The sequence below is a fragment of the Drosophila simulans genome, chromosome X (assembly GCF_016746395.2).
Source record: "Drosophila simulans strain w501 chromosome X, Prin_Dsim_3.1, whole genome shotgun sequence".
Classification (NCBI taxonomy): Eukaryota; Metazoa; Arthropoda; class Insecta; order Diptera; family Drosophilidae; genus Drosophila; species Drosophila simulans.
In genome coordinates, this window is record NC_052525.2 from 21,021,062 (window position 1) to 21,033,590 (window position 12,529).

Genomic DNA, 12,529 nt, shown 5'->3' on the forward strand with positions numbered 1-12,529 from the left:
CTTATATTCCCTTCTTTTTTAATATCTAAATATCCATTTATAAATGAGGCACCTTTTGCCATTAAAGAGGGAATTTAAAGGAGTTATTTATAAATTTAAATTTGCTCAAAGAAATTTTAACAGTTTAAACAAGTGTAAATTTCCTTTGTAACCCCAAAGATCAAAGCTCGAATATGAGTTTCTGTACATCAGTTCATGCACTAACAGTTAAGCTTAAAGCCGTAGATTTATTTAAACAATCAACTACATGTACCTTATGTATACAACTAACTATTGGCTTCACTAGAGAATTAGCACCGTAAGCAGGGACATTAAAATAAGTCCCTCTAATGGGGACCGCCGCCACTGGGCTCCTGCTGCTTGAGCGTCTTAAGGTTCTTTTCGAAGCGCTCAAACTCGCTGTCAATCATCCTGTCTGCCTCGTCGAAGACCTGCTCAACGGACTCCACTTCCGGTATGTAGAACTGCAGCATGTTCTGCACGCCGTTCTTCAGCGTCACAATGGAGCTGGGGCAGGAGGAGCAGGAGCCCTGCATCTTTAGCTTGACTACGCCGGCCTCGTAGCCCATGAAGACGATGTCGCCACCGTCCTCCTGGACGGTTGGCCGGATGCGCGTGTCCAGCAGCTCCTTGATCATCATCACCGTCTCGTCGTCATCCTCGAGAATCTCGGTGTCCGCATTGGGCTGGGCATCGTTGAGGACTGGCAAGCCGCTGGCAAAGAAGTCCATTATGACGGCAAACACCTCTGGCTTAATCAGGCTCCACTCGGCGCCCTCCTGCTTCGATATGGTGATGAAATCGGCGCCAAAGAACACGCCCTTAACGCCCTCCACGCGGAACAGCAATTTGGCTGCGGATCCAGTGATAATTACAAATAGAACATTAGTATAGTAGTACATTTCATTAGGATTATATAATATCAAAAATTGGAAAGTTACAACGATCGGCCGTATGCATTATTAATCTTGTGGATCTAACAAAAATGTTTGGTTTCCAAGAACATCTAACAATTCAGTATTATGGCCTCCAGATGGAGTGCTTCCACTTGTTGTGCGCAAACTAGTTGCGCTTTAATTAGATAGAGACGCAACACTTTAGAACCTTTTTTTTTTAGAACGAATTTGTTTTTAAACCATTTTTAGAACAACTAAAAAAAATAAATTATTGCACATATTGAAATAGGCATTTAAAAAACAAGCTAAATGGTTGCACTTCGAGAGGCTGTTTTAAAATCTGAAATAATTAAATTGTGATTATTTAGATAATTCTTTACATTTTTAATTATGGGTGGCAGTAGAAATATCTAAATTCTGCGACTTTGTGCGTTAAGAATTTGTAAACAGCCAGGAACGTAATAAGTAATACTCAATTTTTCATCATCAGTATATATATATACTGATAGTGCTAGTAATGTAAATTGTATTTATATATATTGATTAATTTCTAACTGAATTACCCAGGTTACATTATTTTGCACCTTTTCATTCTTTTTCAAGAATGAATATTATAAAAATGTCCAGTTTTTCCCTACACTCCCTACCAAACCAAAACTACTTCAAATTAATGAAAGCATAGTATTTTCAAATTTAAATTAGTTTGCTAAGAACACTGAAGAACGCCACCAGATCCACCTTGAGCTCTACCATTGAAGATATAGCGCTTCCTTCACAAACTGCCTACGTATTGCATCAATTTCGGGGTGGAAGCATCAAGTATCTCTCTGCTAAAAGATAACCGCCTATTTTGGAGGCAATCAGAAAAACTGGACCTTTACAGCAATGTGATCTTTTCGGCCACCCGAGAACCGATTTATGGGATACCCAGGGAGCCGCACGTGGATCCTTACTCACCCAAAGGACTGCTGTGGGCGGTGGTTCCGTGGGGGAAGTCGTACGTGTTCCCCTTTCCCAGGACGTCCACGCCGGGCAGGAACTTCAAGCTCTCCGGATTCGGAGTGTCCTGGGTCTGGATGAACATGCTCCTTCTGCACGCCACCGGCATCCGCAACTCTAGCAGCCCGCGTCCCGCAGACTGACCACATCCCCATTCCTGGTGACCCGCTCCGCGATGGTTACGCGTGTTAGAGATGCCCGCAAAACTGCGCACTCTGGAGAACAGCGGCAATGGGTTACTCCTGTGGGCATCGGGTGATCGTGGAGTACTTACAGTTGTCGCGACCCCAGGCGCGTGTTTCGCAGCGTATTTATAGCCGCTTGGGACAGAAATTTCGACATGTCGTTCGCTTTTGCGTTTGATAATAAAAACTAACGAAAAGTCAGCTAACAGCTGCTGAAGGGTTGCCAACGCTGTTCGATTAGTTTATGGTGGGAAGCCAGAATAGCCAACTAGCACGGACCAAAACCCTGCTGCGATACCGTTTTACTAAAAAATGTATAATTGGGCAACATTGAACCAATACTCGCAAGTATGAGCGCAACAAATCAGAATACACTTGACAATTTTATATTCAATACTTGTATTAATGTGTTCATGTTTTTAAAAATCAAGTAATTTACCACTCAAGACCTAAAATTAATATTGCTCTATCTAGTTAACGACAACAAATGTAATTCACTGGTAAGCAAAATTTTTATTTTATACCCAATCTCCCACCGAAATGCTCTTCTGTGGAAGCGATTTCATAATAAAAAAAAAAACAAGCCAACAGTGTATAACAAAATACACGGAAAAAATTAATCAGCATTACCAAGGAACCTTGCGTTAAAATTATTCGGATAATCTTGCAGTTCAAGATTACTCGTGGTTGAAAACGGCTGCGGCCCACCTAAAAATTCATAAGTAAGAGCTGTTCCAAATGCAAGCTAAATTGGTAAATTCTTGTTTAATATGCCTCTTCACCTTCACAGAGAAGGAATTCTTAAAGCTGCGCATTTGGCGTCAGGGTCGCAATCTTCTGATTGCTGGCCGTTAAGAGAGGCGTGTTGGCGAGGTGTGTTGCTGTCGGCAGTTGGAGTCTGCGGCTGGAGTTGGTGTCTTAAGCGCTGTCGTCGTAGGTGAAGTTTGTGCCGAATAGAGAGTTGCACACTTTCACGGCCACGTTTCGACGGGCGATCTTCTTGGATCTGCCGTGGGCGTGGAACTTCTGGTTGTCCACCGTGATTCCCATATGCTGCATGTAAGTGACCTTGTGCCAAGATAATCCGTAGTCCACGTAGTTGAGTCCCGGGCGCATCTGCAGGGGAATTGATTACTGACAGTCAATATAGTGAGGTAAGCTGGCCTACAATGCAAAGAATGCTCGCCGGGTGCATGGTCTCCCAGCCAAAGGGTAGCTCCGTACGCTGGGCAGCATTGGCCGAAGGGTGCATCTTGGGTACGACATAGCCCCTGCGCTCCCACTCCGCGAACAGCTTGTAGATGGCAAACGAAGCCAGATTCAACATGGGCAGATCATCATCCGGAGCATCGGCCTCATCTTCGTTGGTATCCGTCTCCACCTTGTGAATACCGGGCGGCTTGGGAGTCATCTTTGCAATTATAAAATCGCGCCAAGCCTCCTCGCAGGCCGCGTTCTTAGCTGTCATTTCCGAGGTACCCTTGCCCACGTACTGAGTCGAGTTCACAGTGACAACGGCCGTGAATCCCCCGTAGGTATTGCTGACGATGGTGAAATCGCTGATGGTCACGCCCTTAACCTCCTTGAGGGCCATCAGAGCGTTCTTGGGGAGCATGGACTCGCGCAGCTGGCGGTTCTGTCGCAGCTTCTTGTCCCGAGTGCGTTCTACGATCGAGTTAGAAGACATATATGTTATTTTAAAAAATAAATTTAAAGTTGTTAAGTAATTTCCAGTCTGTCCTTTCATAAGAATTCTAGTGATTCCTGTGTGTGTGTGAAAAGTCTGGGAAATCTGATCACCAAAGGATTTCATGCTTACCAGACGACTTCTTGCGGTTTTGGAAGATATTTATAAATGGGATCTTGCCCCCGATGCCGATGGCACTGGTACTGGAACTGGTATTTTCCTCTATAATATCGACGGACGGTTTATCGTCGACAGAGATCGGCTCCTCCTTGATTATAACTGGCAAGGGCAGCTTCGAATCTGCATCCGGATTCTGGTGCTGGACGGAAGAGTTCGACACTCGAACAGGTACAGGAGCCGATGGAGGCTTCACAGCCAATAATGCGTCCGGTGGCGACTGAACAGCCACCGGAGTGGCCGGTGTCGGATATGAAGCCACCGGAGGAGACTTTTGCTCCTGGACATTGGCGGCCTGCAACGGCATTTGGATCAAAGTCTTGACGGTGCCATTGGGATTCTGCGTTTGCGAAAGAGTTAACCGATTAGTTAGCAAAGGCAACGGGCTGGTCCAGTGGGTCGACAGAAAAGCGACTCGCTGGCCAACGGAAACCATCAAGTCGTCAAGTTACCCGGAAGCGTCAGGGTGGTCGGCTGGTCAACTTAAAACCATAGTTCCGGAAATAGCCATGGCCATTCCTGCGACCCAAGTGCCCCGAAACAAAGCTCTGCACCATCGGAGCCACCTGCCCAGCGAATTTGGATCTAGGGTAGGGTAACAATTCCCTCATTCATTTTAAGGGGTTAAAAACAGCAGAGTCCGATTAACAAATAAATGCAGTCTCATGGTGAGTTAATTTTTCGCTAATGTATTCTGTTGCAGCGAGGTTCGAGAAAATCAAATTCTAATTCCAATACAATTTTCTCCGATATGCAAAAATAGATTAATTTTTAATGACTAGTGCTCTATAAGTTACACAATTCTAAAATAAGTTAAATTTTTTCTTTCTATTTTAGTAAGAAACAAATCAAACACGAATTAATTTTGGACTTGGAATAGCATAGTTATGGGGATCCTTCGGTCATCGGCTGTGCTCATGGCCGCCGGCTCGTTTCGGGCACTTTCGGTGGAGTGAATGGGCATTGCTATCTGACGCAAAACTAATAATTTTAGTTACAATTTTGGGTGAATCCATTTTCAGTAGCCATAAAAGTTAGCGATAACCGCAAGTCAAGCATGAATCTATCGTAGTGCTGGCGATCTCTAGCTGTTCGAAAGGACGAGCGGAGTGGAATGAGTGCAATGACCAAATGGGTGGGATAAAAATGCAATGGAAGAGGTGGTGGTGGGCTGGAGGGTGCATTGTGGATGCTGGTGGAATTCGGACAACGATCTGCAGTGCAGACTCTGCACTTTCGATTAACCCGCTTTTAGTGGCTATTGCAAATGAGTTCACAATTGTAATGAATACACACACTTTCACTTTGTGCGCTGCAAATTATAGAAATAAAATCGAAAACTTTGTTATTTCACAAATCAAATATGGATGAGTCCAACAATGGTTTTTGTTTTCGTGATCTAGGAACACATCTCTTCACAGGGAAGTTTAAACTCACAATCCTGCACACACTTGCAAAAAATGTAGATTCTTACGTAAATGCCTCCAAAGACAAATGGCTTGTTGTTTGCCGCGAGTGGACGAAGATTTCCCTCCATCTTGATTTTTTCGTTTTTGTAATTTAATTTTTCACTGTTCAAATCACAGAGATAAGCTTACTGCGCTGATGGGAAAAGCCTAAATAGGGATGTAAGGCATATATCAGAATATATCGATATTTGTTTCACATATTTTGAAAATCGATTCTTGTATTAAATATATTATAGACATTTCACACTGGTCATAGTAATATAACCAAGTGAAGATATAGAAAGACGGCGGAAAATGAACGCAGGCAACTGATTTTTTTCTAAAAAAATTAACAATAATATAAAAATAACACGAAAATGCCTATTTGAAGTGTCTAAAAATTAATGCGAAAATTAAAAATTGCAACAGTATTTCTGTATTTCTTGAGAAATTTATAGCTTTTAGAGCGTGTGCATGTTAATTCCCTCAATTTTTTGTGACTGACTTACATTTGAATATAGTAAAAGAATAGTCTAAAACTCAAACCATACCCGCAACAAAATTATTAATTTAACGCACAAAATTTTTGTTATGATCGTGGTTTATTTTTTGACCACAAATGTATAGTACTTTTAAAATATTTAAGCTGAAGACACTGTGCACACACGACGAGTTAGAAAATGGCAATGCAATAACGTATTAAATCGTTTTCATGACTTGCAAACACAATTTGGCAGTCCGCAGCGTGGGCAAAATCTATAAGGTTCCAATCAACGAAAAACAGAAAAGGTGTTCACACTGTTTTAACAAGAGTTTTGCGTTTCCTCAACCACAGCAATAGGAAAGAATGCGAATTTATAAAAATGAACACCGAATTAAGTGAATTAACTATCTGGGTTGGGATTAATCGCCCAGTTTTTAATATTTTTCATATATTAAACAAATATTATTATTCGTCAAAGTAAGGTAAGATACCTGTAACTCAGATAGTGGTAGTTCGATGGAGAATTTTCGACATTCTTTTTGCACATCTATAGAAAGTGCCAAGACAAATAATTTTCAGAAAAAAATGGGAACATTTTTGAAAAGGGTGGGCATGGCAGTTTTGGACAAACTTGCTGCATCAACTGCTCTAGAATCTGGACCATAAGTCTCAACGCCCTGACTTTTTATAGTTCCTCAGATCTAGAAATTCATACGGACGGAAATGGACAGATCGCGGATTTTATTATTTTTACGAAAATTTAAGCAGTAGTCAACCTGCGCTGCATAGGCATACAGGCTTGGCCCAACTAGCCTTTAAGGTTCGCGAGGACAAAAGACCATGGGACAGCACGACTCGTTTTGTGATTCTGGACTACAGAGAACTCAATACAAACATATATACACTACATCACTACACTAAACTACAGATCTATGTTTAAATTGGGATATCTGAAATAAAATGGTACAATTTTTTTAACTGAGGTCCACCCAAATAAAACGCATCTAAGAGAAGGAATTGAACAACATTGTACCAAAGACGAAACAGGACGTCAAAGATTAAGTGTGCTTGCATACCTAAATATTATAAATACAAAACAGGAAAACTTCTTAAAAAATTTAATTCTTATAGGCTTAGGGAAATGTAAGTCGACAGCTAACTGAGCTCGCAAGCCGTTTGGAATCCGATAATATATTTATATACCAAATAATGTCGCAAAACTTTTCTTCACTTCGGTACAAGCGCCTGACTAAAATCAATTTACGGTGTCCACGAATATGTAAATTGTACACTGACGATGAACTAGTGTCAAATTTGTACAGCACCTATTTTAACAACATTCTTAACGAGAAAACTTAGACAGCATTTTTAATATAATTGTTTTTTTTTCGCGTTTCCACATGTGCACATATACACATGTGACAATTTGAATTTTAAAATTAAATAAGAAGAAAGGCATTTTTTTAAATAAAAAGACATGAAAATAACTTCAAATTTTTCGAACTACAATTACACTTAATGCGCGTGCGCATTTAAAACAATTTAAAATGCAGTGTTCACTAATTAGTTTAAACTCGAAAATATTTCGATATAATTGAGTAATTGAAATTCTACGGGAAACAACAACGAAAAGAAAGAGGTTTGTGGGTTGGAAACCAGAATACCCAACTAGCACGGACCCAAACCGTGCTGCGATACACTGACAAAATTTCGTCAGAAACCCACTCTCCTCCCGGACAAACTTCAGGGTCAATGGCTTTACCCTACATACTATCAACCATCCGGATGACAGACAACACGAGGGGGCGCCGATCCTTGCTAGATCAAATATCTCTCATCGCCACTCTATCTCAAAATCATATCCAGGAAGTAACTATTCAGCTGACTGCAAGCAGAGTAAACTTTAATGTTGCCTTAGTATACTGCCCTCCGACACTTAGATGGACAGATGCCATTGCTGGGCATTTCATCACACACAATTGGAGAAGCCACATGCTACCCCCACCGTGCAACTGCCTCTCCAAGTGCCATAGATTTTGGGATCTCCAAAGGCTTTAGACAGCAACTAATCAGGGTGAAAGTGCTAACAGAACTGTTATCTGACCATCATCTGCCATTGATTGAAGACGCCGAATCATTTAGAAGTGTTAAAAAAATGCTGTCTCCACAAGCCAGAATTCGGATCTTTAAAGAACACATCGAGGCTACTGTAGAACTCAACATTTTCATTGACACTTGCAGTAGGCTGGAAGCGTACGTCGACTACTTCACATCGGCGATCATTGAAGCTGCAAGGCAGGCTACACCAAGTTGGTCTCACGGCCATAAGGAGGCCTGCCATTTTAAGCTTGAAGGCTAGGGACTTGCTTAGCCACAAAAGACGCCTCAGAAGACAATACACCGCGACAGGAGATCCTAGCATTTACCAGCAATATTCATACTCCAACGCTCAGACACGCCCTATACCTTACCGCATAAGGTAATGATGCAACTAAAGGCTTTGCAGCAAAAAAAAACCCTGGTTACTATGGCATAGACAACCGAACTGCGAAATTTCTACCACGCAAAGGAGTGCTTGCTCTTGTGAAAATATTTAATGCTATGCTAAGATTAGGTAATTTTCCCAGGCAATGAAAACGTGCGCGCATTGTAATGATCCCCAAAGCTGGAAAGTCACCAACACAGATCGACTCATACCGCCCGATAATCCTGCTACCAACTTTCTCCAACGTTTTTGAGAGAATTTTGCTTACCCGCTTGATGGAACTGCCGGAGGTAGGTAACACATCCCACAAGAACTAGCTTTGAACAGTCGGCGTATTTTTGGACGTGAAACAAGCGTTTGATAAGGTGTGGCATGAAGGTCTGCTATATAAAATGAAAGATCTCCTCCGAGCAGCCCATTTGGCCATCCTCAGCTCCTTCATCGCTGATCGGCCCCATCGATGTTGCTGTACGAAACTGTCGGTCAAGCCTGGAAAACATTCATGCAGGGGTTCCACAGGGAAGTGTGCTTGGACCCTTTCCGTATACCCTGTACACTGCTGACATGTCAACTCCCGTCAACAACACCGATGAAGCCTCCCCTGCTCAGCTGCTCCTGGCCACCTACACTGATGACACCGCCATGCTTGGGTCGCACTCATCCTTTCAATTCAGCCCAATACAGTTCAGGAATGGCTGCATGCAATCGAGCGATGGACTGGTAAATGGAACAAATCCATTACATTCACTAAGTCGGCCTGTGTCACATTTACCCTGCGACCTCAACATGCCTAGGTCTTCTCTTTGACGGAAATACCATTGACCACGTCTCATCCCACTGCTACTTCGGAGTTCACCTTGATGGACGCTGAGTTGAAAAGCCCATACAGGCTTTTCCACTCAAGCAAACTCCATAAGGCTCCCTTAATAAAAGACATATTAGGTCCAACACTGACCTACGCCATCCAAGTGTGGAGTGTGCCTCTGGGACTCAGCTCAATGGGCTTTGATGGGTTGTTGGGGGTTGCTGTCCTGGAATTTTCCAAATATGCTGAAAAGAAAACACTCGAAGAAAAGCGACCACTAGACTTTTCGTAATTGCGCGGGCGCGACCGGGCGTATGTTTATTCAGCGTGGTTAGTTTTGACACTGGTGCTTATTCTAATTAGTTAGGCTCTCCCAAGCGCAGCGGAGACTCCTTGGAGACTCTGTGGTGAAGAGCGGAAGAGCGTAAGAGGGAGCGGAGAGCGTATGAGGGAGCGGAGAGCGGGTGACAGTCCAAACCCCGTAACTTGAACATTTCGCCCTCCTTGCAATCACTGGGGTTGCAACACAGCCATCCTACGGCAGGCTGCAGGCACCGGACACGATCCACCCAAAAACAGTTTTCTGAGCGACCGGCATTCCCTCGTCGAAGGTCAGGAATCCGGATTGGATAACCTTTGGATAAACATCTGCTCCTAAGACCATGGAGACGGTAGCAGGCCGATGGAACTGGTCATCAGCCAGCATGATGTCCCGGAACTTGGACCCCACGGTGTCGCTCAATGCCCGGACAGGTGTGCGGATCCGCACACTAGGCTCGATCTTGAGCACGACCTCCAGCTTAGTGTTCGCGTCGATCCTGGAGCGAATCGTCGTCGTGCAGACCTTCTCGTCGCCAACGTTGGTCATCGGAAGCGTAAAGGCTGACGCCAACGAAGCGTCGATGCAGCTCATGGGGGTGCACGGATCGATAAGTGCTGCGGTCTCGAAGGTCTTCGTCCCGGTCTCCAACTTGACCAGCGCTGTCGGAAGGATGTTCACGCTGTGGCGTTGCAGCAGCGACGAGAGCGATGGGCCTGGCGTGGTCGATTACGGGTGTCGTGGCGGTGAACTCCTACGCTGAGTTGGCGGATTTTGCCGGCGGGAACGTTGGGACGAGGCCGAAGCTGCTTGCCGGGTTGGCACCGGTTGGAGACGCGAGCGCGTGCTAGTGAACTACAACTAAGGACGAGAGGAGCGCCTATTATTGTGGAGATTCGGAAGACTCCGTCGGCAAAAGCACCACTTTTTCCACTGGATGTTTAATATCTCCACGTGCAGTACGGATATTTACTACACGGACGTTGCCGTCGGCTCCTGGGAAAACAGACTCAATTCTGCCGAGCCGCCACTCATTAGAGGGCAAGTTGTCGTCCTTGATAACGACCATGTCATCGATGCGGAGATTTTTGGACGGGGCCTGCCATTTAGAACGCTTGTGGAGTTCTTTGAGGCACTCTTCTTTCCATCGCACACGGAACTGCTGATGGAGAGCTTTCAAATGCTGCCACCGATTAAGAAGGGATTTCGTTTCCCCCTTTACTTCGGGTTCCACCGTGGACATAAGGGGTCCCCCTGGCGTCAGAGCCAGCAAATCTGTCGGATCCTCAGACATAGGAGAGAGCGGCCTGGAGTTAAGACACGCTTCTATTTTTGCCAAGAGCGTGGAGAGCTCGAACGTGAATTTTCGTGTGGCAGTGCATTTGTAAAATAGCGTCTTAAAACTTTTTACGCCTGCTTTCCAAAGGCCTCCCATATGGGGTGCCCCCGGAGGAATAAATTGCCATTGCATCTCTTGATGAATATAGGCATTCGTCACCAACTCTTTTACGGCTTGAAGGAAATCGCGGGAAGGCAGGGTGGCAGCGCCAACAAAGGTTTTGCAATTGTCTGACTGGACTTGACGTGGACACCCTCTTCTGGATACAAAACGAGAGAAAGCGGCAAGAAACTTTTCGGTCGTTAAGTCAGATGTAGGCTCTAAATGGATGGCCTTGGTGGAGAAACAAACAAAAACTAACACATACCCCTTTGTAATAAGACATGCTCTTCCCGTATAGTTCTTTATATCGAACGGACCGGCGTAATCCATGCCAGTATACGTGAATGGTCGGGAGAACGATGCTATTTCTTTGGGCAGGACACCCATCAGTTGGCTTTGCAACCGCTTTTTGTGGATCACACATACTTTGCACGAATTTACTACTGCTTTCATCAGATTCTTAATTCTCGGAATCCAGTATTTCGACCGGATGAGGCGCACCATTAACTGGTTACCACCATGGAGAGTTATGCGATGAGTGAAATTCGCAAGGAGGCGAGAAAGCAGGCAGTTATACGGAAGTTATACGGAAGAACTGGATGCAGAGTAACGACATATTTGCCGCACTCGTTTCTCGTGGCCGTTTGAAGCAAATTCTTCTCACACATGGAATCGGATTCTTTTACAAACTATGTTGGTATATTCTCCACCTCCCAAAATTTTGTGAGTAGTTTGTCCAGTGAATTATCGTACGCGTGGGAGATCTGTGTCGAAAAAGAGGAAATTCAGCTTTGGGCTGAGTCTGACACTGGCCCAGTTAGTACCCAGCCGAAAATGGTCTCTTGCCCCAAGAGAGAGCCACAGATGTTGGTTTTTGCTCCACTCAGAAGCACCGAAGGCAGAATGTCGGCTCCGATAAGGACATCTATTTGTGCGCTCTCATAGAATTTTGGATCCGCCAGTGGAAAATCGGGAAGATCCCGAGGGAAATTTTGCGGAATTGGGTAGGAAGGCAGATTTCCGGCTAGTTGAGGGAGGACATAGGCCGTCGTCTCCAACTGCAACGCGGGCCTAGTCGGAGATCGGATGGTGAAACTGCAGAGCTTCTTGGACTGAGCAGCTACTGTTTGGTTTAAGCCCGAGACTTGGGCTTGAACCACCTGGAATGGCAATTAGATTGAACAGTCGCTCGGTTATGAATGTCGCTTCTGATCCGGAGTCGATCAGGGCGCGTGCCTTAAAGTTAGTGCCAAGATGGGAGATATTGATTATGGCAGTACCAAGAAGGATAGCTCTTGAGCTCGTGGCGAAATAATTTTGAACAACGGCTTGCTCATTTGGAACGAAATTGGCCTGATTAGCGGAAATTTGCGGAAATCCTTGCAGGATTTGAAGGGCTTGAATTGCTGGAACAGAGGTTGTTTCGGTGCAACAACGTGTGATGCCGGCCACGGCAAGTAAAACAATTGTGCGTGCTTTTGCACTCACGAAGCTGATGTCCCTTTGCGAAGCAGTTTAAGCATAACTGCTTCCGTTTAATGTGGGCTGACCGGTCGTCAACCGACATTTGGAGAAAACGCGGACATACACGGACAGGATGGTT

General features: G+C 44.5%; 2 protein-coding genes across 4 annotated transcripts; both read right to left on the reverse strand.

The window, feature by feature from the left end:
• Positions 1 to 174: 174 nt before the first annotated feature.
• On the reverse strand, positions 175 to 2,329 carry LOC6726614 (NFU1 iron-sulfur cluster scaffold homolog, mitochondrial). The gene is made up of 3 exons (XM_039297241.1): positions 2,170 to 2,329; positions 1,854 to 2,110; positions 175 to 853 (listed from the first exon to the last, which is right to left on the reverse strand). Exons 1-3 carry the CDS (start codon positions 2,235 to 2,237, stop codon positions 327 to 329), a joined length of 852 nt encoding a protein of 283 aa, XP_039153175.1. The 5' UTR covers positions 2,238 to 2,329; the 3' UTR covers positions 175 to 326.
• A 497-nt stretch (positions 2,330 to 2,826) lies between these two features.
• LOC27208883 lies at positions 2,827 to 5,603 on the reverse strand. Of its 3 annotated transcripts, XM_039297239.2 has the most exons (5): positions 5,419 to 5,577; positions 4,397 to 5,256; positions 3,900 to 4,284; positions 3,249 to 3,745; positions 2,827 to 3,196 (listed from the first exon to the last, which is right to left on the reverse strand). In XM_039297239.2, the coding sequence occupies exons 3-5, from the start codon at positions 4,249 to 4,251 to the stop codon at positions 2,999 to 3,001; spliced, it is 1,047 nt and encodes a 348-aa protein (XP_039153173.1). In that variant the 5' UTR covers positions 4,252 to 4,284; positions 4,397 to 5,256; positions 5,419 to 5,577; the 3' UTR covers positions 2,827 to 2,998. The 3 variants fall into 3 exon arrangements, with proteins under 3 accessions (XP_039153173.1, XP_039153172.1, XP_039153171.1); XM_039297238.2 differs by lacking the exon at positions 4,397 to 5,256 and having other exon boundaries at positions 5,419 to 5,603; XM_039297237.2 differs by having other exon boundaries at positions 3,900 to 5,256.
• Between the last annotated feature and the right edge of the window lie 6,926 nt (positions 5,604 to 12,529).